General features: G+C 40.1%; 1 protein-coding gene across 1 annotated transcript in view; it reads left to right on the top strand.

The window, feature by feature from the left end:
• COL12A1 (collagen type XII alpha 1 chain) overlaps positions 1-25,308 on the top strand; it is a 121,686-nt gene that overhangs the window by 87,058 nt on the left and 9,320 nt on the right. The window contains exons 51-61 of the mRNA XM_045010286.1: positions 1,024-1,166; positions 1,578-1,687; positions 8,169-8,318; positions 9,533-9,610; positions 10,363-10,449; positions 13,638-13,691; positions 14,325-14,420; positions 15,964-16,017; positions 17,109-17,162; positions 18,175-18,228; positions 19,244-19,315. Coding sequence (XP_044866221.1) covers positions 1,024-1,166; positions 1,578-1,687; positions 8,169-8,318; positions 9,533-9,610; positions 10,363-10,449; positions 13,638-13,691; positions 14,325-14,420; positions 15,964-16,017; positions 17,109-17,162; positions 18,175-18,228; positions 19,244-19,315 — 952 coding nt within the window. The remainder of the gene's footprint in view (positions 1-1,023; positions 1,167-1,577; positions 1,688-8,168; positions 8,319-9,532; positions 9,611-10,362; positions 10,450-13,637; positions 13,692-14,324; positions 14,421-15,963; positions 16,018-17,108; positions 17,163-18,174; positions 18,229-19,243; positions 19,316-25,308) is intronic.

Here is a 25,308-nt window from a genome sequence, read left to right as displayed (position 1 = left end):
AATATCTGAGTTATCTCTTGATTTTGAATTATACATAGGTTTGTCATATTCACTTGCTTATCTTGTCCCTTATGTCAGCCACCTTTTATTGAAGCAGCGATATGGTTACTGTAGTAGCGTGATACTAAATGTAAGGGGTTGTCAGTTTTATCCAAAATATATAAAAGCTTCACTACCGGTTTTTGAGGTTTCTCTGTTTTAGCTCACGGTGCCATATGGCCTTCTCAGCCAATAGCAGAATTTCAGCAGTAATAGTGTCAGCGATATTGTTGGCTAAATTGAAACAAAATTTGCTCCTACTCCTCACAGTTTCCCTCACATCCACCCTGCTGCTTTCTTTTCACTCCAGACATTGCTCAGCCAGGCCTCCGGGTTCCCTTTAACATACTTTCATTTACTTGTGGTTTTCTGTCATTTGGTGTCCAACAGGGTCCACGACACAAGCCTAAAAATCCACAGATGACAACTAAGGAAGCATGTCCCAAATGCTGCACTACATCTGTGGAATAAATTTAATGTCTCCTTCGCCCATTGCACCCTCTGCATGTGAGCCAGCTACAGCTGAGTTCTTTGTGCTCCCAGTGCCTGACTACTCAAAATGGGATATGTGGGGCAAGAACTAGATTATGGCCCATCTTCTTCCTGTATGGATCACCAGCTGAGTTTATATGGGAGCAGCCCACTCCACATCCTGTAAATGTAACAGAGGTCAGGCTCCAAAACCCTGGCTGAGTCAACCAGAATGCTGTTAAAATGCCTATTCTTGCTGGTCCTGCATCATTTTCTCCCCACCACCACTCTAATGCAGGCTGGGAGTTAAGGTCTCAACATAGCCCGTAATGTGATTTCTATTTGCTTAATTCTTTGCTATTTGATTAAAGAGTTAACAGGCTGAGTTTTGCTAAACGATGTAATTTTCCCATTTTGATTATGTCCTGTCTTTTAAAAAAAAGTGAAAATGATGAAGATCTTTCCTTTTTCTATGCATGTTTGATGCAAAATATCCTCATGTTCTCTGAACAGGGAGCTTCATCCAGATGGATTGCCACATGCTTACACAATCATACTGCTGTTCCGCATTCTTTCGGAAACCCCCAATGAGCCATTTGCAATTTGGCAGATTACAGACAGGGATTTCAAACCACAAGTCGGAGTAATTCTTGATCGTAAGGACGATTTTACTTATTGCATAGAGAATTTGTAGACAGAAATTTACAGTTGTTTTGCATTCTTTCCAAAATTGTTTCAAAACCAAAATATTCCTACCGGGTAAAAAGGTATATTATTTTGTGTTCTAAATGTTTTTTTAATATTGTATTTCAATTAATTATTCAAAAATCTGTATAAGCACTATGTTTCTTTATCATTATTAAATCTAAGACCAGTGGAATGCACACTTTCACTAATCTGGGTCTTTAAAACTGTCCCAGTAATCGCTGTGTATACAATTAAAAATGTACTTGGTAGAACTGTACAGTGTATATGTATGTATTGTTAGTGTGGTGGCATTCTCTTCTTTGAATAACATCAGCACTGTGACCCAAATGACATTTATTTATTGTATCTTCTTGTTGCAGCTTCCACCAAATTATTGTCATTCTTTAACAAGGATACAAGAGGGGAAGTTCAGACAGTAACTTTTGATGATAATGAAGTAAAGAAAATCTTTTATGGAAGCTTCCACAAGGTAAAGGATTAAAATGATCTGCATATTATCTTGCAAATGCTTCTCTATTAAACAAACAAGCAAACAAAAACAGCTGTAATATTTATACTTTGTACAGACACAGGGCTGGCTCCAGTTTTTCTGCCGACCCAAGTGGCAGCACTTCGGCGGCAGCTCCAATCGTGCCGTGGCGGTGGGTCCTTCACTCCCTCTCTTCCTCTTCAGCGGCACTCACGCAGCAGCTCAAAGAGGAAGAGAGGGACTGAGGGACCCGCCGCCGAATTCCCGCCAAAGACCTGGATGTGCCACCCCAATAGCGGACGGAGCGCCGCCCCTTTGTATTGGCCGCCCCAAGCACCTGCTTCCTTAGCTGGTGCCCGGAGATGGCCCTGTACAGACACATACATTTACATAGTGGTTTACAAATCACAGTGAGACAAGATGCCTGAAGTAATACTTTTCAAGCTCCTATTGATGTCAGTGAAAATGACATGGGGTCCAGTGTTAGAAAGGATTTGCCAAAGGTGTGGAGGGAGGGCCCTATGTGGACAAGAGATGGGAGACTCTTCCAAGCGTATGAGACAGCAAGAAAATTATGAAGCAGAAAATAGGGAAAAGAATCCATAGAGAGAAACAATTGGGAGGAGCCTAGGGAAAGAGAGAAAAGAGGAAGAAATAGGAGCAGAGATATGTGTGGGTGTGACAATATGCAGTCAATTTGTGAGGCATCAGTAGTTTAAAAGATAAATAGCTATTTGAATTGGAGTCATGTGCTTAACAAGCACGATACATGTAATGCCCACTAATTATACTAAGTGCAATGGCTTCTGAAATATTGAGTCTAAAATATTTAATATGAATTTTAGCAGAGGTGTACAATTGCGTAAATTACTGTATCTGGAGAAAGCACATATTGGTTGATAAAGTATGCTTGCAAGTATGTTCTCTTGAGCTGGAACTCTTACTCACGTCTCTGAAAGCTAGCACCAGAATGTCTTCTGTCTGTATCATCACCTTCAGCTTCCAGCATGAGCATAGCATTTTTGATAAAATGTTTGCCAGTTACAGCTGTACCTTGAGCCAGGCAGGATCAAAACTTACTTGATTTCTCAAGATTAATAACCGTGTTGGGAGAATGTCAGCTCTCAGACAGCCATAGGGTCATATAGATGAACGAGATAAGTGTATCTGTTGGTTGAGCAGAGCACAGAGAGTCAGGAGACCTGGATTCTGTTCTTCTGTTGGCAGCTGGCTTAGTCTGGGACCTTGATCAATTCCTTTAACTTCTCACTATCTCAGAGTACCCATCTGTAACACAGGGACAACACCAACTTCTGTAAGTCTCTCTGAAATCACAAATAAAAATTACTACATAAATGCTAAGGTTTTATTTTTTTATGTAGTATCTGTGCAGGATGCATACACACCAAATGCCTCTCCTGCTCATTTGCTAGGAATGGGGTCGGCACATGAATCTGCAATGGCTGAATAGAAAAAGTATATAAGGGAACATTGGATTAAAAGAGATAATTGATGTAAATGCAACTTTTAGACTGAAACCCAGCATGTCTAAAGCATAAATAACTAGTGAGATGTTTGACTATTACCCTAGTGTCACACAGTTGTAGTAATTTTATGCACAGATTATGCGTATCCAGTTTTGTCTACTTAACTCTGAAAATTTGATCCGAACAGGCTTGTCTGCCTGTAACCAAAGAGCAGATGAAAGAGTCTGGCCCAGACCATATGAATACATAGGCCTAAAAATCTCTTTTTTAAGCAATTAGATGTAAGCTATGAAAGTGAGTTAGAATAACATTTTTAATCAGCTGAAATATATGTTCTCTTTGCTTTTCTTTATCTCTCTTTTCCTTAGCTTTCTTCTGGCTACTGCATATGGTTGCAACAGATCCCTTTATTGATACTAAATTCAGGTTGCTATTATTGCCCGCTGAGCCAGATCATATTGTGATCCTATCCTACTCCCTGGGTCCTCAGTGAAAGCGGGCTAGGGTTTTTTAACTTCTCTGTAGTAACTGGGTTTTTTTTGTGCCAGCATTTTAGTATGTTGAGCCATGATCTTCACACCTAATTAAAACACAAGTGAATAAAAGTCACTCACTGCTAGCTTTTTATAATGTAACAAGCACAGGATACTGCCAAAAAATCATCTTGGGTACATTTATTTTCTGTTGTAATGAACTTTTCTTTCTCCACTTTAAGAAATGTTTATCCCAGGGACTTTGGGAAAGATGTCAGTAAGTGGGTTGGATCACAGCTGCAATCTAGGGTGGTCTCTGTTTTATGCTTGGCCTCTGGCCCTTTGTCTTTCTTTCTATAACAGTTCAGTAAGATACTTGAATTTTAAGTAGTTTTGTCCATATACAGAAATGGAGTAATACTATCAATAAAATGTAGAATAAATATTTTTCTTGGCATGAAAGTTATATTCATATTTATAACAAAAAAGCAGTTACAAAATGCAGAATAGCACTTAACATGTCTTATTCCAGATGTCAGTCTCAGGGTTCAAACTGCTTTCCTAGAGGACTATAAAATACCTGAGTCATTTTTCTAAAGCTCTGAGCGCTATGCTGCCAACTTTCTTTTGAGGTGTCCATCATTACGTATATTGGCAGCTGGTGTCATGTTGTTCTTAGCATCCTACTATGAATACAGCAGAGGTGACAATGTTCTCTGATACAGCTCATAATAAAGATCAGCTTATAAATCAGAGCTAATGGGACCAAAAAGATAGGGAATTAGTTGTGTGCATTAATTACATTCAGTAAGGCAAAATAAGAATGTAGCATTTGATGTTATTTCTGTCATTAAATAAATGCAGATACCTACCTGATCACCACTAATTGAGGAGCAGCAGCCATTTGCAAAGTGTTTAAGAAAATCCAGATCCATAAACTGACTACTAGATTATTCCTTATTCTTTAGGGGCAATTGAAATATGTATCCATTCTTTGATGTAGCGGAATGATGCCTTGTACCCTATTCCCAGAACTGAATCAGTAGATCAGAGTCTGAGATTATTTACACCAGTGTTGATCTGGAGTAATTTTGACTTCATTGGAGGTATTCTGGATTTCACACCAGTGTAATTGAAATCAGAATCTGGCCATTGGACTCTCTCCAGCCTGACTGCTGTATGTGAATCAGACTCTTGATGATGGCATGAAGGGACTCCCCTGCTCATGCACTAGGTATCACTTAAAGCCCAACATGCATATGCAGGGATGAATTCTTTGTCAGATGTGTTGATTATCAGTACAGTATAATTCCAGCTGTCTGAATGCCCTGTATGTGGAAATCCTAGTTAGCCAAATCAACCGTGTGTCCACCACATAGTCCCACGCTAGTTGAAATAACATCCGTTTATCTGAACACCCAATTATCTGAAAGTTTGGGCTGTCCCCTAGGCCATTGGGATAAACAGGAGTATTTTGTAGTAACGAATATCTGTAGTTTCAGCTAGTTGAAAGTCTTGGGTTTGGAGGTGGGAGCGGTTTCGAACACATTGGAAAATGTACTTTAGAATTTTTTTGCCATCCAGTGTGAAAAAGATGACACATCTTTAAAACATGACCAAATGTGTTCCAGAATATCAAACATTTTTGTGGTTTTCATTTGATGACTTACAGATTCATTCAGTGAAAAGCTGTTAACCTACAGCTAGCGGTACAGGGGAAATTCACTTTGGCATATTTGTAGGCTTTGTGTAGCATGGCTATGATGAAGGCTGTTGAATCTGGCAAGTCCCTTAGGAAAAATATTGGCTCCTGGATACAGCCATTAAAATTACATCTAAACCTCTTGGAGAGACGGATATCTTTTGTTGTTCTTTCATTTTACTATGCTAGATTGTCTTTTAGAATACAGTCTTCCAGAAGTTGACTGCAGAGAACTTCGTAATGCACTTTATTTCTTATGATGTGTAGCTTTTTAATGGAACAATAGTTTACATAGTCTGTTGATTAGTTGTAGCTAACAAAGATCATCAATTTTCTTTTAGTATGGTCCATGCAGACACACGCTACTGCAAATAATATATTTTTTGTAACTCTTCAGTGCCAGATATGGCAACTGAACTTAGTCAGAAATGATGTTTCACATTAGTTGGTTAGAAATTGGAAGGAACATTTCTCTTAAAGTGGGGTATGTGAATTCAAACCAAAAAAGAATTCAAACCAATGAACTGACATATCTTATATTTACAATCAACTTTAGGTAAATGTGCAAACATTTTAATTACAGATGTGGTTGATCTGTGAAATTCAAGCCTGGGTTCAGATTCAGATTTAAACTAGTGATGACCTGCAGAGGATTCTCAAGTGTCTGTGGGAGACCCTTATTAAATTTTCACTCTAAAACTGAAAGGAACCCTAGGGTGTTTTTCCTACTTTTGATGGAGTTTAAGTAGCACAGCACTGATATGAACATTTCCAAAGTATGTTGGCATTCATATGCATTGTTCTGGTTTAGACCCATCTCTTATAATTCATGTTTGTAAATAGGTAGTACAGTGTAACTCTTAACTGCTATGCAGATAGGCTTTGGGTGTAGGTGAAAAATATGTGCACACTTTAAGTATATTTTAGTTCAAGTAAAACATATCTATAGCATGGTTAAATTTAATATAACATTGTTTGGTAAAAGCTGCTATGACACTTTAATCGTGTTTCATATACTAAATGAGAATGAATTTAGGATCTTGTCATAATGCCTGAAATTTCTTGTTATGGGAGGTTTCATCACCATCCAGGTCTTTATGCCCAGTTATCTGGACATAACACATTTTTGGCATGCTGGATTACACTCTTATTCTTGTTTTGCAAAAGTTCTTCATTTGATTAACACACAAAATTGGGAAAATTAACCAAAAGCTCATAGTACATGTAGTATTAGATCATGAAACTAACTGAATTATGGCAGTTTGTAAAGTCTTAATTCTAATTATATACAGTAATATGTAATGTTTGGAGGGTTTTAGGTAAGCTAAGCTAATGTCCTGGAGACAACTCTACATGGAAAATAGTTAGCATGAAAAAAATCTAATTCTCAGGAGATTGGTCAGTCACTTGTTGACTGAAGACATTCAAAAGAGTTTCTGTTTTTTTCAACTTTATGCCAGACTTTTTAAAGTAATCACCAAATACTGATCTGTTATTTGTACAGTATGTGATGTGATAAACTGAAAATTTGAGCATAAATAGATATACTTCAAGAATTGTCTGCTCCTGTTCTTAGCTCTCCTAAATGGTAATATTTAACAGGCAGAGTATTTAGGACCTGTGAAACCATTCTGGTGCCCTAGGGCAGGACTAAAATTATTGACCTCTGGCCAGAATTGGCCAAATTCTGTAAATAGGCAAAAATTCATATATAAATAAGGCAACAGTGGATACATTATCCTCGTGATCAGAGAGCCTTCTGGTTGGTTACAGAAAAATTCAAGAGCAAGTCAAGCTGAAATAAAAAAGAAACGTGTTTCTGACAGCTCATCTGTGTCCCTTTTCTTTCTATCACTTGTTTCCTGGATGTTGTGTCCCCTTTACTGTTGTCCCAGGGCTTGACCCAACTGGTCCATAGGTAAATATAGTCCCGAGTGGGTAAAGTACTGTAATATTTTGGAGGCGGGACATCCTTTTATTTTATCCAGGCATAATCTGGTACTTAACCATGTACAGTCACAGCAGGACAAATCAGTATGTTTACAGTGTGTTTTACATATCTTTCTCCCTCCCCCTTTAATTACCCCTGATTTCCTTAACAGACTTCATTCTCCTTTCTCAGTAGCCTTGTTTCCTTTCCTCATGTCTTTCATTTCTTTTGGCCAGTCTTCTTTCCACTACTTTTCATTTTTCCTTTTCTCTTCTTTCCAGTTTTCTATTCTCTGGTGGATCTGGTATGTTTGCTTTGTTTTTTGTCCCCCCCCCTTTCTTCTCCCTTCTGGGTCTTCGTGTATCATGTAACGACACTCCTGCCTGACTCATCTGTGTGACTTGAACCCCGGATCTCTGGATCTAAAACAATCTACTGTCTCAACTATCAGATCAGGTCTATTAGTTACACATCAGTAGCAGACTCATCAACCTCTTGTGTGGTCCCAGCTCTTACAGCAAGAGAAGTTACATTTACTTCTTTCAGTTCTGTTCTTTGTTAGCTTGTTTCTTTCTGTTTTAGAGTATTTTTTATTCAAGCTTTTAAAACTCATGTAAATTGCTCATGGTAGTTCTATGGTTTAAATGATACTATTCTTTTACTCCTTGATTTTACTTGTGTATTCATTTTGCCAAATTTTCAACTTGTTTTAAAGCAGCCATAAGGTGCTATAGTTTCCTGAAATTAGCACTTTCCCCCTTAGAAACTAGGTTCCTGGAAAGGGAACAAAAATAATGTAAAAAGACATAAAAAGGTAAACACTATTAAAGGTCAAGTATATTCACATGTTTTTAGTTACATTGCTATTTTTTATACCCTTTTTTGTTAGGTTCATATTGTTGTAACCTCAACAAGTGTTAAGATTTACATTGATTGCAGTGAAGTAATGGAGAAACCAATTAAGGAGTCTGGAAACATCACAACTGATGGCTTTGAAATACTTGGCAAACTATTGAAAGGTGATCGGAAATCAGCAACAGTAAGCAATACATTTGTATTTATTTCTTAACTCAAAACATCTTCATGATTTCTAGATAAATTTTGATTTCCTGAATAAAAGGACTTGAATGGACCAGTAAAAGACCAATTGTAGCACCAGATCTTGTACAAATTTTGTAAATTTTTTGTACTGCAAGAACTAAGCTACATGATTCAGAAATTTGATAATTGAGGGCTCTGTTATAGCAGACAAAGGTCTGACAAGATCCAGTGGATGGAAGGTGAAACTAGATAAATTCAGACTAGAAATAAAATGCAAATTTTTAACAGTGAGGGTACTTAACCATTGGAACAACTTATCCCTGGCACTTTTAAAATCCAATTGGTTGGTTTTTTCCCTACAATATATGCTCTAGTTCAAAGATGAATTAATTCTGGGAAGTCCTATGTCTGCTGTTATACAGGAAGTCAGACTAGATAATCACAGAAATCCCTTCTGGCTTTATAATCTATGCTGAACAACTGCTGCTGCTATGAAAGTTATGTCAATTGTCCTGGTACAACGGGCTCGCTATATATGTAGTGGATGATCAATACTACTATTTGGGCTTCATAGGGGCCTTAATTCATCAGTCTAATCTTCATCTGCAGACCGTAATGGGTTTCTGGTGGGCACCTGAGTCTGCCTGTGGGGATGAGATTGCAGGATGAGGGCTCATAGGTGAAAGAGAAGAAACTGCTGTCATCCTGCAGCTCTGTCTAATGGCCATCTTCTTCCCTTAGTCTTCCTTCCAAACTATTCCCCACTGATGTCAGTTTTACACATGGATCTGGGTTAATGTACAACCCAGGGATTGCAGTCCGTAAAGTTACTCCAGATGTTCTCAGGCCAGATTCCATGTTGACACGTACAGGCATTTAGCAGATGTAGAAATTGCATTCTTCATTAAGTGTTGTGAAATATTTGTGTATTCAGTTACCTTTTGCGCCAGAACAGGAGCAGGAGGTCAACAGAAGCATCAGTCCTTGGGGTAGTTCCTGGTATTAATGAAATGTTTTAGTGTTTTCAGCATTTTTTTTCTTTTATTCTTATCAAAAATAGCAGAGTAAAATTGAAGTATATTAACTATGTACAAAATGGAGCATCCTGTAGATGTTTCATTCTTAAATTTATTCATATTAGGCTCTGCTTCTCTCTTGAGACATTTATAATTAATGCATCAAGGAATAAAATAAATTTCCTTTCTTTTACAGTTTGAAATCCAGAGTTTTGACATAGTATGTAATGCAGTTTGGACTAGCCGTGATAGATGCTGTGATCTTCCTTCAATGGTAAGTGTAAGTGGACCAGATCCTGTTCAGGAAATAGTATTCATAAAAGACTTGGCAACTTTAATATTAGCCAGCTATTATGCCTCATACCTATGAGCCTATGTCAATCACAATTGTCAAAGCTGGCAATGCACAGCTCTGTATTTCAATGTCTTCTGTAGGAAAGAATAAGTTCAGAATGTGCTGAAATGATTCAGCTCAAGAATGATGGGACAAGTATCAGACAGAGTCAGAAATATATTCTAAATTGCAATAATATTTAACTTCCTTGCTATTATGTACGTCATGTCCACATTCATTTGTATTAAAATAGTTGTAGGATTGAACTTGAAAAAAAAATCCCATTTATTTTTGTCTGTGTTAGCTGATTGTCCAATACAATATTTTCTGTCTTGGGGAGGGAACAGAAGAGAATTTGGAATTAGAGCATATGGAACACAATAAAGATTGTGCACCAATGTGTGTTCCTGTCCCTCCGCTGTTGTAAATATTAGAACACAAGCATAGAACACAACCATTGCCTTAAGAAGATCCTAGAGGAAATAAACTAATAACAAATCTGAAAAACACAGTAGGAAATCTTGGAAATTACTATTTTTCTGTTGAACTCTGTTATACTTCAAAATAGAGTTTCTTCTTCTTAGGTTCTGGAGATTGTTTTTGTTATTGCTGTGGGGGGGGGGGGGGGGAACACCACCAGCTAATAGCTTCCTTTTAAAGAGAGTGTGTGATGATTGTGCTTGAATTTTCAGAGGGATGAAGCAAAATGCCCAGCTCTTCCAAATGCTTGTACATGTACACAAGACAGCGTGGGACCCCCGGGACCTCCTGGACCTGCTGTAAGCAGCTATTAGTACAGAGAAATTGTCTGGTTTTCTAAACGTAGGGGATGTGTTTCTTAAAATAAGGAAAGACAGTAATGGCAGAAATCAAAGAAGCATTTCCATAATGCTCTGTTAATGCACCTCAATCTGGACCTCACAGAACCCTTGCATTTGATCTCCTGGTGTTCCTTTACTACATGGAAATGTCAGCTGTGCTCATGAGTGCCATACCGTGGGGTGGTTTTTGTCAGATGTACAAACATCAACGAGGAAGAAATTCGGGATCACCAGATCCATGTCACCATTTAAATTAGCCTGTTCCCCTTTTTTCTGAGTTTAAAACACAAGTGAGATTCTACAACCGTTATCTGTTCTGAGTAGTATGCTACTTCTCAAGAAGCCCCACTGAAGTCGATATGTTTACCTGTGGAGTAAGACACTACTCAACGAGGAGTAGTAAGGGAGACAGAACCTGATCCAACAAAAGGCAAATCTTCCTCCACTTTGCACTTACAAGTATCTATAGAGAATATATGGTGGCTCAGTTAGATAGAGAGAATTTACCTTTGTGAGTCAGAGGGGAATGTCATAACACAGGAGCAATATAGTTGTCTTCAAGGCCTGGGCGCTCATTTATTAGGTCATCTCTTAGCCATGTATTATGCGCAATAGGAGGTGAAGTAGATTCTTAGGCCCAGATTTGTAAAGGAATTTAGGCTTGGCTGTGTTGAGTGTTGCAGTGCCTAACAGCTTTAGAAGCATGAGTCTCATTTTCAAAAGGGATTCAGGGATTTAAGAGTCAAAATCATATTGACAATCAATGGCATTTTGGCTCCTAAGTGCCTGAATCCCTTTTGAAAATGAGGCTTAGGCTCCTAATGCACTGCAATGCTGAGCACAGCAATACTTAAAAACCTTTAAAAATCTGGGCATTAGTGCCATTTACTTTTACTCTGCATTAGCCTTTTCCTCACTGGCGGTGATGTAGAGGGGCTTTGTACCTGCTCTGCAGTGAGGATCCTTGGAGCCTCCCTTCAGGATGGGACAATGCAAATGAGCAGCTGATGCAAGTGAGTTCACCACACTTCTTTCCCAAACAGCCTTCTTCAGATCCCTGAGTCATTCTCTCTGCAGTGGGCCTGCAGAGGTTAATGCAACCCTGTGGCCACACTTAGTCCCTCAGAACTTCTGAAGGAAGAGGGGAAATGCTGCCCCCCTTAAATCAATGGGTGTTTTGCCACTGATTTAAATGGAGTCAGGATTTTATCCAAAGAGAGGGATTCTTTACTTTGTTGAGGAAAGAAGTTGGTTACCTCTTTGTGGATGGGGAGATTAATGATAGGGCTGTATGTGAAGGATTATCTTCAGCCCCATGGCCCTTCTCTCATTTTGAAGTTATCAGCCTAGAATGCTGTATTAGGAATTTGCAGCCCTTCTAAGATCCTCCCAGCTGCTCATCAGTCGCTAGAGAGAACCCATCCAATTGACTTCAAGGAGTTCAGTGCTCCCAGACTCCATCCCAGGGCTCAGGAGGGATGGGGGTGGGTGGCCTATCATAAGCATTACATGGCAGCGTTTAAGGAGGGGACTTGTAACCTTTGTCTCTGCAGAGCTGGGTTGGGCAGTACAGCTCCAATCAGTTATGTCATTGCTCTCAAGGAAGAATATAAGCAAAGGTTCACTATAACTAGAAGTACAGTTTGCACTGTGCAGTGCATTAAACAATACAGTTCCCCCTTCCCCATAAAATGAAGTTCTGCTATGTCTGAAATCACTCTGAGAAACGTCCACTATGCAGTACTGTTGATTTCTTAACTAGTAAAAGCATGAGGTTGGATTATCACATATACAAGTCAATGTGGGATTTGATCCAGGACTGTGGTAAATTCACATTCTGTCTTTATTGAGCTCTAAATTCGATTGATGGAATTGCACCTGCTTTGTGTGAGTCAGAGACTGAGATAGGAGCTCCCTTCTTTATTCTTTTATTTACATTTTCTCCAAATAACTATGGTGGTGGTGTTATTTGAATTTCATTAAGAAACATGGATACCTGTCATAAGAACAGCCGTATTGGGTCAGACCAAAGATCCATCTAGCCAGTATCTTGTCTTCTGATAGTGGCCAATGCCAGCTGCCCGAGAGGGAATGAACAGAACAGGTAAACATCAAGTGATCCATCCCCTATCGCCCTATCCCAGCTTCTGGCAAACAGAGGCTAGGGACACCATCTCTGCCCATCCTGGCTAATAGCCATTGATGGACCTATCCTCCATGAACTTATCTAGTTCTTTTTTTAATCCTATCTCTCTGGCCCTAGAGAAATTTTGGCCCTTTCAAACAATCTTTCAGTGCTCTTTGAGATTAGTTTTGAAAGTAAACCGTACTCTCTCAAAAGGACCAAAGGTTGAAATAAGCTTCTTTTAAGATGCACTGTGCTCCACTGAGCAGAGCTGGCAGGAGCTGATTCCATAGTCACAGAGTTCACCCTGGTATCCTGAGTGGGATCCAAACCTCATGGCTGCCATGGAGTGATTGCTCCTCCTGAGTCCGTGATTGCCCACTCAGTCTTTGGGGATGACACCAGAGAGGCCCTGTGCATGCTCAGAACATTCCCATCTCTGTACATTGAGTTGCAGAGAGCCTTGAAGGGGCTGTATGGTCAAAACAGTAATCCCAGGTAACAAACAGCTTCAAATGGAGCTGTCAGTTGGGACAGGAGAATGGGCCATTCCACCTCTTTGAGGGCAATGAGGAACGGCAACACAGAAACCCTCTCCTACTCCCAACCTTCTTTGTCTCATGTTAGTTCTCCTCACTCCTTCAGAAGCTGGTCCTCAGGGGTACTGCAATTCCCAGTCTGTAGTATTTCTATGATCCCCACATGGAGACAGATGGGGCTCATAGTCCACAAAGTGCTGCTTGGAGAGCATAAATTCCCTATTTCCTGAGCATCAACATGGGTCCTCTAGATCAGTGAGGCTATTGCTGATTTGGGTCCTGATGCAGCTCTTACTCCTGCATTAGTGCTTCTTTGAACACCAAGCATGCCAAGATCTGTTCATATAAGAACTTTGTTCTTGCTTGAAACCTTGGCTCAGCTGGTCAGTTTTATCGTGGGGATGGATAATTTGCATCTGTACAAGTTATCTTCTCCTTCCCTCACTGTGTATATTTATTTTCTTTTCAAATGTCTATTTTAGGGTGGTCCAGGCACTAAGGGGCCTAGAGGTGAAAGGGGTTTGACTGGACCTGCCGTAAGTATCTCTCTGGAATGCATTTCTAAGTTTATATGCACACCACATGAAATTTGGATGTTAAAGTCTACAGTAAACTAATATATCCAAGTACCCAAGTTTAAGGGTTTTCTGAGTAGGGATAAGTCTGGATGTTATTTATATAGAAGAACGTTGGGAAGCAGGATGTGTAACTGGTCTGTGTGTCCTAGGATCCTGTTGTCCTCTGCTTTTTGCATAGGGGAGCCAGATCATGTGTATCAATGGTAGGAGCCATGGAAAGTTGGGAATGCCAACTCTGCCTCATGATTCCCCTTCTCTGGGGAGGCACTAGGGGGTCAGAGGAGGCAGGAAGTCACTCTCTGGGGCACTCTCCTCTCCAGAAGTAGTGGATATCTATATCTCTACTCATGCTGCCAAATGCGTATAGTTGCTTGGCTTGATCCTGCAGTCCTTACTAGGGTAGCAGCATCAACCTTCCTGTGGATAATGATGGAAGTACGGCTTGAATAAGGACTTGCAAGTTCAAATGTTGTTCAAGTATCAACTAACCCCATGCTGCTGGCCTGTCCACGTGCATGTCCATACAAATCCTCTAGCTGCAACTCTAGGAAGAAACCATGGTTTAATATCTTCTTAATTTTGTGTTTTAAGGGACCACCTGGTCTTCCTGGTGAGGCAGGTCCACCGGGTCCTCAGGGTCCACCAGGTCCACAAGGGATGAATGGACTTTCAATTCCAGGAGAACCAGTGAGTAACCATTCTGTATCTGTGAATGAAACTGTGTGGAGACAGAGAACTGATACATCATGGGAGTGGTCTCCGAAAGTCTCTGACCATCATATTTTGTCATTTCTTCTTGCCCTGTAGCTCAAAAGTTGGTTGCCTTTAAAATGTCACATTGTTTTACCCTGAGTGTTACATGTACTACAGTCTTGGGGATTATATATGAAGTAGTGTGTGGTGTGTTGCACTGGTTTGTTTTACTGCTTTTCTATACACTGTCCAGACCTTCAGACTCTAAGATTCAAATTTTCAAAGTTGGATGTTGGGAAGTTAAGCACCTGAAGTCACAGCTAAGCTTTTTCACAGATTTATGCACATCTGCAGTGATTTATATATCTAGCTTCTTTCTTTAGGTAACTAAATCAGCAGTTAGAAGTGTAAAGCAGGTAATGGGTGCCTAAATTTAGGCATCCAAGTTTTAAAGCTTGGCCTTATGTTCTTTTAGTGCTTTGTTGGCGCTGTTCCTTTCTTGTATACAGCTATCCATGCCAACTTCTGATTTCATTTACATTAATGAACATCTAAAGTAACTCCATTAACATCAGTGGACTTTCCCTAGATTCACACTGGTCAGAGAGCAGAATATAGCCCTAAGTGACCACACAGCATCCTGATACTACTACTGCCAACTCTTGGTCACTTCAGCATGTAGCCAGAGAAGATCTTATTCTGTCTTAACTTGCTGTTTCCTATCAGAGTATATTAGGGATATCTGGAATGTTGTACCAATCTATATGGCTAAGTGTTATTCCTCATTAGGAATATTAGCAAAGTTGGCTTCTAACTGGAAAACACACTTTACATTCAATAGACAATTCATCTTCTCATTCTTATAGATTTATAAGTGGCCTAATTCAAAACAGAAAACCAAAAAGACATGATGGTAGAAATTAGATCCACATTCCCTTTAGGAAAGGACCAAATGGAAGGTCAATATATGGTTTTCATGTATGCTTGAAGGAAAAACTTCATCAGGATGGCCCATGGATGCCAAACAGCATGGAAGGCTAAATGCATTCCTTGTGTTTGTGGAATGTGATAAATATTTTTGTTTTGTCCCAGGCAATTTGAAAGACTTTGAAGTATGAAAACACCAAAGAAACATATTGCTTGGAACTTGTCATTGATGAAATTGTTTCCAGAACAAAACATTGTAATGTCACTCTGAGGTCTTGTCTTCACTTCCGGAGTAAGTCAACCTAAGCTACACTATTCCAGCTACGTGCATAACGTAGCTGGAGTCCATGTACATAGGTCGACTTACCCCTGTGTCTTCACTGTGCTGTGTCGATGGGAGATGCTCTCCGGTTGACATCCCTTACTCTTCTCAGAGAGGTGGAGTACAAGATCAACCAGAGAACACTCTGCTGTCAATTTAGCGGGTCTTCACTAGACCCGCTAAATCAACCTCTGCTGTATCGACTGAAGCAGCATCAGTCTCCCCATAGTGAAGACCAGCCCCGAGTCATGAAATTGTATTCCTAATACCAATTTGTGATGATTATAGGGTCGCCAAGGAATGAAAGGTGATGCTGGAGAACCAGGGCTACCAGGCCGATCAGTAAGTTAATTTTTTATGTCATTTGCCTCTACAGCGATGCGTGGACACTTTTCGTACAACTCTCAGTGTTGTGAATAGAACTTTTTTGCTCCCTGTTTATTGCATAGGATATGTGCTGGGTAACATTAGCAATCTGAATTATAGGAAATATGAAACCATTTAAAATGTGAATAAGAGAAAATAAATAAATAGAGAAATCAATGTTAAATTCAGCTTGTTTGCAGTTGTACATATATGTAAGGGCAATGATTCCATGTTGAATGTGGGATTAAGTTTAGAAGAGGAGAACAACTAAGAATGTTGTTAGGGAGCCCCATGGAATGGCAACATCAAGAACACGTCTATTGTCTTTTTCAGGGATTTGTTTTCAGGGGGAGTTTTGGGACTATGACTTGTTTTGACAGCTGTGGACCATATGTATACTGTTGATATATGAGCCTCAATCTGCCCATGCGTTTACATAAATAGGAACCCTTTGTGTAAATTGAGGATAGTATACAGCCTATACTATTTGTATTATCTGAAACACTCACTCAGGCAGTAGAAAATGCCTGGAATGGACCAGAAGACATCTCTAATTCCTGTAATTCTGGGCCTGACCCTGCAAGGTGCTGAGGCCATGGGAGGTCCTCAGTTCCCATGAAGCCTTCTGTAACTACCTTCAAGTGTTTCTTCTTGACACAGAAGCTACTAAGATACTAAGAAAGAATATAAAATGTGGCAACAGCTAATTATAAAATAGAACAGGCGGAGACTAGTGGGAATGGGAAAAGGGGATAATAAAGAGAGACTGCAACTCATGCTCTTCACAACAACCGAATTGTCTTATAACCAGAGTTTAGTACCAAGTGTTCAATAACTAGTCAACATTAGTAAGCCACAGCTGGAGAGGCTTTTGAAAAAGATCTATATTCTGGTAATAGGATTGAAAATGTAAAGCACATTTTTTAAGGGAAGTAAGGAAAAATGTGATAAATAATAAAGTGCATTGCATTGTTAAAATACAGCTTGTCTCATTGCCATAGGAGTGTTTAGTACAGCTCAAGTACGTGTTCTGTCTTGTGTGAATGTCTCATTATTTTTTCCCATAGGGAACCCCAGGATTGTCTGGCCCACCTGGCCCAGTGGGACCACCAGGTGACAGGGTAAGGTCTCTTCAGTCTACAGTGTTATGGCACAAGCCATGCTCTATTCTGTAGCACATGAAACTCCAGCACTGCTTTCTGTTTTTCAGCTTCTTCCTTTTTTAGAAACAAGTCCTCTGCCCAGAGTCCAGCGAGACTCAGGAAAGATGCTTGGTGGGGACCGGGAAGATTGTGGGGAGGAAATCTTCACCCATGGGCCATAAAACAGCCACAGAACTTGTGCAGAGGCTACTCAAATTCACTGACTGGATTGGGCTCTATGACTCCTATGCAGAGAGAATGAGAGATCCACTGAGCAGGGCACCTCTGACCCTGCTAATATCCTGGTCCCCTCCCACATTCTGTCTGCTGTTGTTAGGGAGCCCCATGGAATGGCATATCCACAACATGGGGGATGTGCATGTACAGAATCTACTGTTAAGGCAGGATTTGTCCCTTTATGCTTGACCTCTGATCACTGGGAGTTAACAGCCAGTTAGAGAACTGCTGTGTTAGGCTGTTTAGATGGGACTTCTCAAGACCATTCAGAAGCTGCTTCCTTTATCATTTTAGAAGCTTATTCTCTGCATTGCTTAATCCTCTCCATGAGCAGGGCTTTGCTTTATCAAAGTGGGGCAATAAGGAGGAATCTTTGACCTAATGGGCCCCTTTCTTCTTTCTGATTGAGCTCATCAGTCACTTTGGGCTGAGCCTCCAATTCCACCTCTGGGAAGGAGGCAGCAGATTTCTAATCATTATATGGCTGTGTTTGAGAGACAGGCACTCCACCCTCAGTGAGTCAGCAGCCTGAGGCTCTCTTAATTTGAGTAAAACTGTGCCAATGAGCTATTTAACTGGCAATAGCAATGGTGCATATTTAAATAACGGACACATTAAATTATACATACATTTTAGCATTAATTATGAGTAGCACCATTATACATAGCTTTAAGGGCCACTAGTTTTAAATGAAGATTGCTGCAGCCTTAGGCCTGTCCTTATTAATCTGTAAATATTTTCATTTTTGGAATAGGGTTTCACAGGAAAAGATGGTGCCACAGGACCCAGAGGCCCACCTGGATCAGCGGTAAATATAATACCTCAGCATAGAATGAACCAAGAGATATAACCCAAAAAGGAGAGAATTCCACTATGCTGCTTTTGAACTCCATCAAATGAATCCTTTATCATATTTGAAAAAACATATCAAATGAACATTATGATGTTGAAAACTATTGGAAAGGGAAGAAGGGGAGAAGTTGTTTAAAACTTGCAAACTCTTAATTTAAAAATGATACACAGAACTACTAGGGTTTGATTCTGTTTTCATAGTGGTGTTACTCAATTGGCTTTCATGAACTTTACTTATTCCTTAAGTACTGTTGGGTTAGAAAACAATATAGAGAAACTGGATCAGGTAATTATAGACCCAATAATTATGAAAAATTATCACTTCAGGACAAGTAGAAGAATATTTGAGTAGTTATGACTAATTAAAAATGTTGAACTTTATAGCACATATTGGTGGCTGTATTGGACAATGTGCTGGTCTTTCATTTGTTCAAATCTATCTAAAAATCACTGAAGTGAATGTTGTAGAGTTGTGGTCATGACTTCTGCACAAATCACAGAACTACAATAGGGCCAAATCATGTGATCTTTATTCAGGAAACCCTGAATAAAAACGAAACCTGCGGCACCTGGGTGCTTTTGAAAATCCCACTAGGTGCCTATCTCCATCTTTAAGCAGCTAAATGCCATTGCAATTCTGGCTCTATGTTAGGGATAAGAATAATTTTCTCTTAAACGTGCTATTCACTTACGTACATTGGGTGCATCTACACTGCAAACAAAAACCCACGGCAATGCGTCTCAGAGCCTGGGTCAACTAAAAATAGCAGTGTACATATTCCCCCTTGGGCTCAGAAACCCACCCTATGAGCCCGAGTCAGTTGACCCAAGCTCACATACTGGCTGCCATCGTTTTTTGTTTGTTTGTTTTGTACAGCGTAGCTGTATCCATTGTGGCAGATTTCAGAACCAGTTACGCTCAGCCACTAACGTTGTTTCTTAGCATTCCTTTGTATGTCGTTCTGTTTTAGGGCACTCCAGGAGTTCCAGGAGTAGCAGGTCCAAGTGGAAAACCAGGGAAACCAGGAGACCGTGGGCCACAAGTGAGAGAATGATTTATATTTACAGTATCAGTTGTAACATACTCTAGCTGCAGATAAATATGCGACTTACTCTGGCTTTAAAATATTTGTCTCATGTATGTTCATGAAAGTGGTAAATACATCGAAGCTGAGCTAAGGCCACAAACCTAATTTTAAACAATTTTATTTTATAGTACATCTTTCTGTTCATTTTAATAGTTGGGGCTGGAAACTGTGGTTACTGGTGTCTACTAAAAAAAAAGCACAGTCTATACGTGCCAAGACATATATTTCTACACTGTATAAACATCAAGAGCTAGGTCAGCAGAATTACTGGAAATTGGGGTTTTTTTATAGTAAAGAGTGGTATAATGCTGAAGGTGGAAAATCTTTGATAATGTTATATGATCACTGGTGGTTTGCAAATGTTTGTGATTTAACAACACGCTTTAAACATTATTTAAGTACTGCGGGCTCTACTAAGGCTTTGACAGCCCCGGCCCCACATTGTAAGGGAGGGAGCAGAAGTAGTGTGGTCCCAGGAAACATTTGAGCTGAATCAGCCAGAACAGGAGCTGTGATGTCTCTGAAAGTGTGCAGGATTCATTCCCTTGTGCCAGCCAGTTTGGAAAGGGGCAGAGTTCTCCATCCTCACGGAGTGTATGGTCTGGCGGAATGCGCACAGGCACGAAAAGTTAGGTGTTCGTGTATTCTAATGCTGGCTCAGTCTCTGTGAGGCATTGGGAAGTCACTTCAGCTTTCTTCTTCTGTAAAATGCAATTAATGCTACCTAACCTACCAGCTTGCTGGGGAGTTGTGAGGATTCATTTGTCTGTCCAATGCTTTGAACAAATAAAGGGCTATTGTTATTTTTAGTTCTGCTATCGGTGCTAGCCACCCCTCCTCCTAACAGGCCAGGAGCACAAAAGCCAACATTGTGTCTGTCCTTGTACAGGCACTCAAAAGACGAGAGAGGCTATCTATGCCCTGACCCGTGCAGGAATAACCTTAATCTAGCCAAATCTGTATAAATTCAGAAAGTACAAGTACTGTTTAAGTACTTCTAAAAACTAATCCCGGAGTTCATGTCATTTGAAAGTATAATTTGCTTCAAATTTCCCACTTTCCTGTGAAGTGACACTGCACGACATCGCATCTAGTGTTTCAAATGTTTTCAGAACAGATCCCAGCAGGAGTTCTGGCTTGTGCTTTGTGCAGATGTTTTGTGAGACTCATGGTAGACAGGATTTCGACATTTAAGTTTGTGTTTTGCATTAGAAGTGCCAAAGGTGCAGCCCAAGGGCCAACTACAGCCTGCAAACTCCTGAAATGTAGTCCAGGCCTGCCTGGTATTTGTAACCGCAGGTCCAGGAGAGAACTGGTCACCTGCCCGCTGCTGTTGGTGAACTCGAGGAGCAAATAACTTCTCTTCACATAGGACTAGATCTTGTCATTTTTGCTCCTGTTGAGTGGTATGTGGTGTAAGGTAACACTCAGTGTAAGTAAGCGTGGCAGGAACTGGCCCTTACCAGAGAAGATGCAAATATACTCAAATATTATGACCCTATGTCAAAAGTATACAAAGTTAAATGCAAATTATATGCAGCCCTCCAGCTCCTGGCAAATTGCCAGTGAGTGTTGACATCAGGGTTATACATTTGGCCACCTCAGTTTTAGCCAATAAATGTATTGCAGCTCTTACAAACGTTGCAAATTCAAGTAGATCACAGACGTTCCTTAACGCATTAGCATGGCTGTAAAAGGTTTTGTACTTCAATGCACATTAGTACCAAGTCAAGCTGTTCTCTGAAGCATTAATTGAATTTTCATAGATTTGCAAAGTTTCACCTTGATAATTTGCTAACAAGTACTCCCAAAAGAAAAGAAAGTGGGATTTTAGATCAGTAATAGACAAAAGGGAAGAGAAGAAAAGAATCAGAGCACTATGGCATCTGTTAACTGTTAAGAATAAAGAAGTCATTTATGTTTTCTATATAGAGCTGCAATGGAGAGATCCTTCCAGGGACCTAGCATGCTGTGGCTAGCCCTGGGACCCTCTTTAAAGGGGGTTGCACAGTATGTGTAATGGAACTCTGTTCAGTAAATGCAGCCTCAGATTTTATTCACTTCGGAGCATGGTCCCGTTGAGACAGCACATGAGTAGGGGAAGATCTTCCGGGGAGAGCAATCAAGCCTGTTGTCTTTTAAAGTATATTTCTTGGCTTATCCTTTCTCAGCTGCGGAGTCTTGCCACAATTCCAGCCTTCACCCCACTGCTCAAAAAAGTCCCAGATAAAGCAAAAGCTAACATTGCCTCTCAGTCACCCCAAGCATCCTCATCACAGGAGGTCAACAAACTAGAATGGTGGCAGCAGCCGTTTTCTCTCAACATTCTGGCAAGCAGTTGGCTGAAGTGCACATTTTTTTCCGTTAAAAGAAAATAAAGTGAAATCTAAACAGAATGTCGCTAAGTTGGATGAGGACACAAATGGACAAGCTTCACTCAGTAATTGAAAAGGCAATTGTGTTGTTGAACGGGTAGTATTCTCAAACATCCCAATGGAAAATTAGTTTAGTGTTTAGGCAGGTCTGTCTTTAGTATTCAGCTGTATTAATGACAACCCTTTGCTTCATTTACAAATCAAAATCAGAGTATTTCCTTTGCGAGGTTGCTGATGTGAGACTCAGGATCATTCAGCTTCAGTGAAGTTTTGAAAGTTGACTAATGCACTTTCTCATTAATGAGAAAGGAGAGAAAGGATCCATTTGCATTGGCGAGATTAATGCTTTTGATGTTTCTCAGCTATCGAAATTTTGCTGGCAATAAATATCTTTGAGGAATATCTTGCCTTTTGTATTGGAGCAATGCTCTCCAACAAAGTCAATGGAAAGGTTGTTGCTTAGAAACCAGTGATGCAATATGCCCCTTTAAAAAAGCTTTTCAACCAGCTAACATGGCTTTTGGCTGATGTGAGCCTTGAGACGTTTCTTTTTGTTTGAGCGGCACTGAACTGCAAAAATATTTCTGCATATAGCATGCAGCATGTGAGCATTTGAAGTTTGCTTCAATTAGTTGCCCTCTTTTCTGTTTTCATGTTTTGTAGACACTCCAGCAAATGAGCTCTATGGAACAATTAATTTTAAGCAAACATTAGAGAATATGGTCAGAAAGTGGCTAGGATAATTGACTAAAATGAATTTTTAATTCATATGTGCATCCATTTAATCAGGGAACTGAGACACACTGTGACAATATTTCCAATCAAAGCAGCTTAAGAATGTTACAGATGAAGAAATATTTACACAAATATATTCAGCAAATAGGTACCGGTATAAATAAATTCATTTCCAGAAAATAGCAACATGCTGACAATTCGCAAACAGAAAGAGAAACTAAATTCATTGAATAAAATTATTTGTGATGAATTCTGGGTGGGATCCAGGTTAGGTGTTGCAATGCTGAGTGCCACGGAGCCTAACTTGTAGGCACCTAAGAAATCACAGAGACAACACTGTGATCCACAAAGCCGAGTTAGGTGCCTAGGCTCCCTATACAATGAATGGGGAGAGACAGGCTCCTTAGATTGCGATCCACAAAAGCCGGCATGCTTGGTGCAGAGCCTCCTAAACTAGCCAATGAGAGATGCCAACCAGAGGGGTGTGGGCTAAGCCCTGCTCCGCTCAGAGATAGGCACCGAAATCTGGGCTGCAGGGAGGTGCCTATCTCTTCTTGCAGTCCACGAATGGGACTCTGGAATGAGGTGGCTTAGGCGCCTTAGCGGCTTCTTGTGGGAATGAGTTAGGCCCCTGCTTTGCGGCACACAAAACAGCCACTGGAGGAGGAGGGAGATGCCAACCTTATAACTTTTAACCCAGTGTTTAACATACTTACCTGGGAGACGCTGCTTTAATTCCCCCTCTCTCCCGAGTAGGAGAGGGGAGTTGAAGAGGGATCTCCCACCTCTCAGTAGAGTGCTCCAGCCACTGAACTGTGGAGCACTCTGATGTGGGGCTCCCTCAGTCTCTCCCACTGAAGCTGTTCCACTATGGATGAATAACAAAAAAGTGACTGGAGCAGGGGTACTGGACCATACACACATGGGTACCTTAGGGCCTAGGCACTGGGCTACAGAGTCATTCCCACTCTCTGAGCCTATGTTGCTTTGTGGGTTGCACCCTATTTACCTAGCTATTCATATTATATATACTGGAGTAGAAAAAGCCATAATATTTCCCTATGTGATTCATGAGAGAAATGTGAGAGTTGTTTTTGTATCTAGCAGGCCTTTAACATTGTCTGCACAACCGAGAGTCAAACTATTCTTGCTTCAAAGCTGTTCTGTCAATGTTTGCTTTGAATTTTGAGTATTGATGTGACAGTGTTTTCTTAGGTAAACTTTAATCTCTGAACCCATGATCATATGCGTTGTGTGCTTATTATTAAGCAATTATTAGTTTGCAAATTATAGGCATGACATGCTCCAATGGCTATGAATCATGTCCACACATGCCATTTCAAAGTAGCCATTCCAACTCCTTAATTTGAGGCCTTGTGATCTCAAAGGAAGTTTATGAAATACTGCTATTGCATTCAAATTATATCCAGCTCTATTGTGACCTCAGTGGAATGATTTGTGGTAGTGTATTATTGAAGTTATTTGTGGGTACAACAAGAATGTTATGAAAAAAAATCAGCTACTGCCTACATTCAGCATTTGCTTTTATAATAGTGATAAATGGGCTGCTTAAAAATATTAAATTGTCAAAGGCACCAGGGCTAAGGATGTAACTAACGATGATGGTAGCTAGGTGAAGCAGCAGACTATTGAACGAGTCACCTTTGGGAATTTGCAGGTCTATATTCAGAACTACTTTGCAGTTTGGGCATGTTTTGGCAAAATTTGCAGTCTGCTCATGAGACAGTAGGAGTGAGAATTTCAAAAGCACTCAGCGCTGGCCCTAATTCTGTTCCCACTGAAGTCACCAATGAAATGTCTATTGACTTCCGTGGGAGCAAAGTGCTCTTGAAAATTTCTAAAATCTGATGGGGGTTGTTACAGTTAGGATTAAAGTGCATTGCTAGAGCTGTACACAAAAGCATCTCTTGCACTAAACATGGGTCAAGCAAGCTTTTTCTTTTTGATCTCTGGGGATACATTTAAAAAAGGCTTTAAATGGCACCAGATTTTTAGATTTCTCAGAGAGCAAACGAATAGTTAAAATGATCATGTGTCTGATTTTTGGCCTATTTGAAATGGGCATCTGTATTTAGCTTGTGGCCATAATTATGTCAGATGGACCAAAACCAGCTATAAACATCTTTGTGAGGTCATTGTTATCTAGTGTGAAAATCTGCAAAATCCAACATACTAAGCATCATAATTACATTTTCCCAGGAAACTGTGTCATGCTCTTTCTTGGCCCTTCTATTTGCTAAGAGTGGAATGCAAACAAAAGGCTAAAGTCTCAAAACATTACATGGGAGAGGCGCACACAAAATTTAATTTTCAGAATGAATTATGTGTGTATATTTTCTGAATTGTGTTCTTTAAAAATGGCCTCCGAGTGTATTTTATGCAATTGTGACAATTCAAACATTTGTTTTTACAAGTGGATAATCAGTCATTCTTGTTGGCTTCTTGTAAAAACAACACCAACACCAAAAAAACCCTCGCCATGGAATGCAAATGCAAATGGGAAAATGCTGTCAGCGAAAGAAATACAGCTCTTGACAAATGAAAATAATTATGGTGACAGCTCAATTCACACTACAACAGGTATTTGTAGTATATTGTAAGATTAGAAGCATTCAGCAACTAGTAAGGGAGATGTCATTGGAAACAGAATAGGTACTCAAAGCCATCTCTCCCAATCTTCTATACCTCCTGCCCATAGTCCTGCATCCCTCAATGCAGGATTACACTCTCTGTTTCTCACTGCTGGGTTTGGAGGAGATAGCTACCCTTCCTGGATGTGCAGTCTTTGGTCTCAGTTTAGTTTGTTAATGAATGAGG

Source organism: Mauremys mutica, chromosome 3 (assembly GCF_020497125.1).
Source record: "Mauremys mutica isolate MM-2020 ecotype Southern chromosome 3, ASM2049712v1, whole genome shotgun sequence".
Taxonomy (NCBI): domain Eukaryota; kingdom Metazoa; phylum Chordata; order Testudines; family Geoemydidae; genus Mauremys; species Mauremys mutica.
The sequence above is the reverse complement of the archived record's forward strand: the minus strand, read 5'-3'. Positions and strand labels throughout refer to the sequence as shown.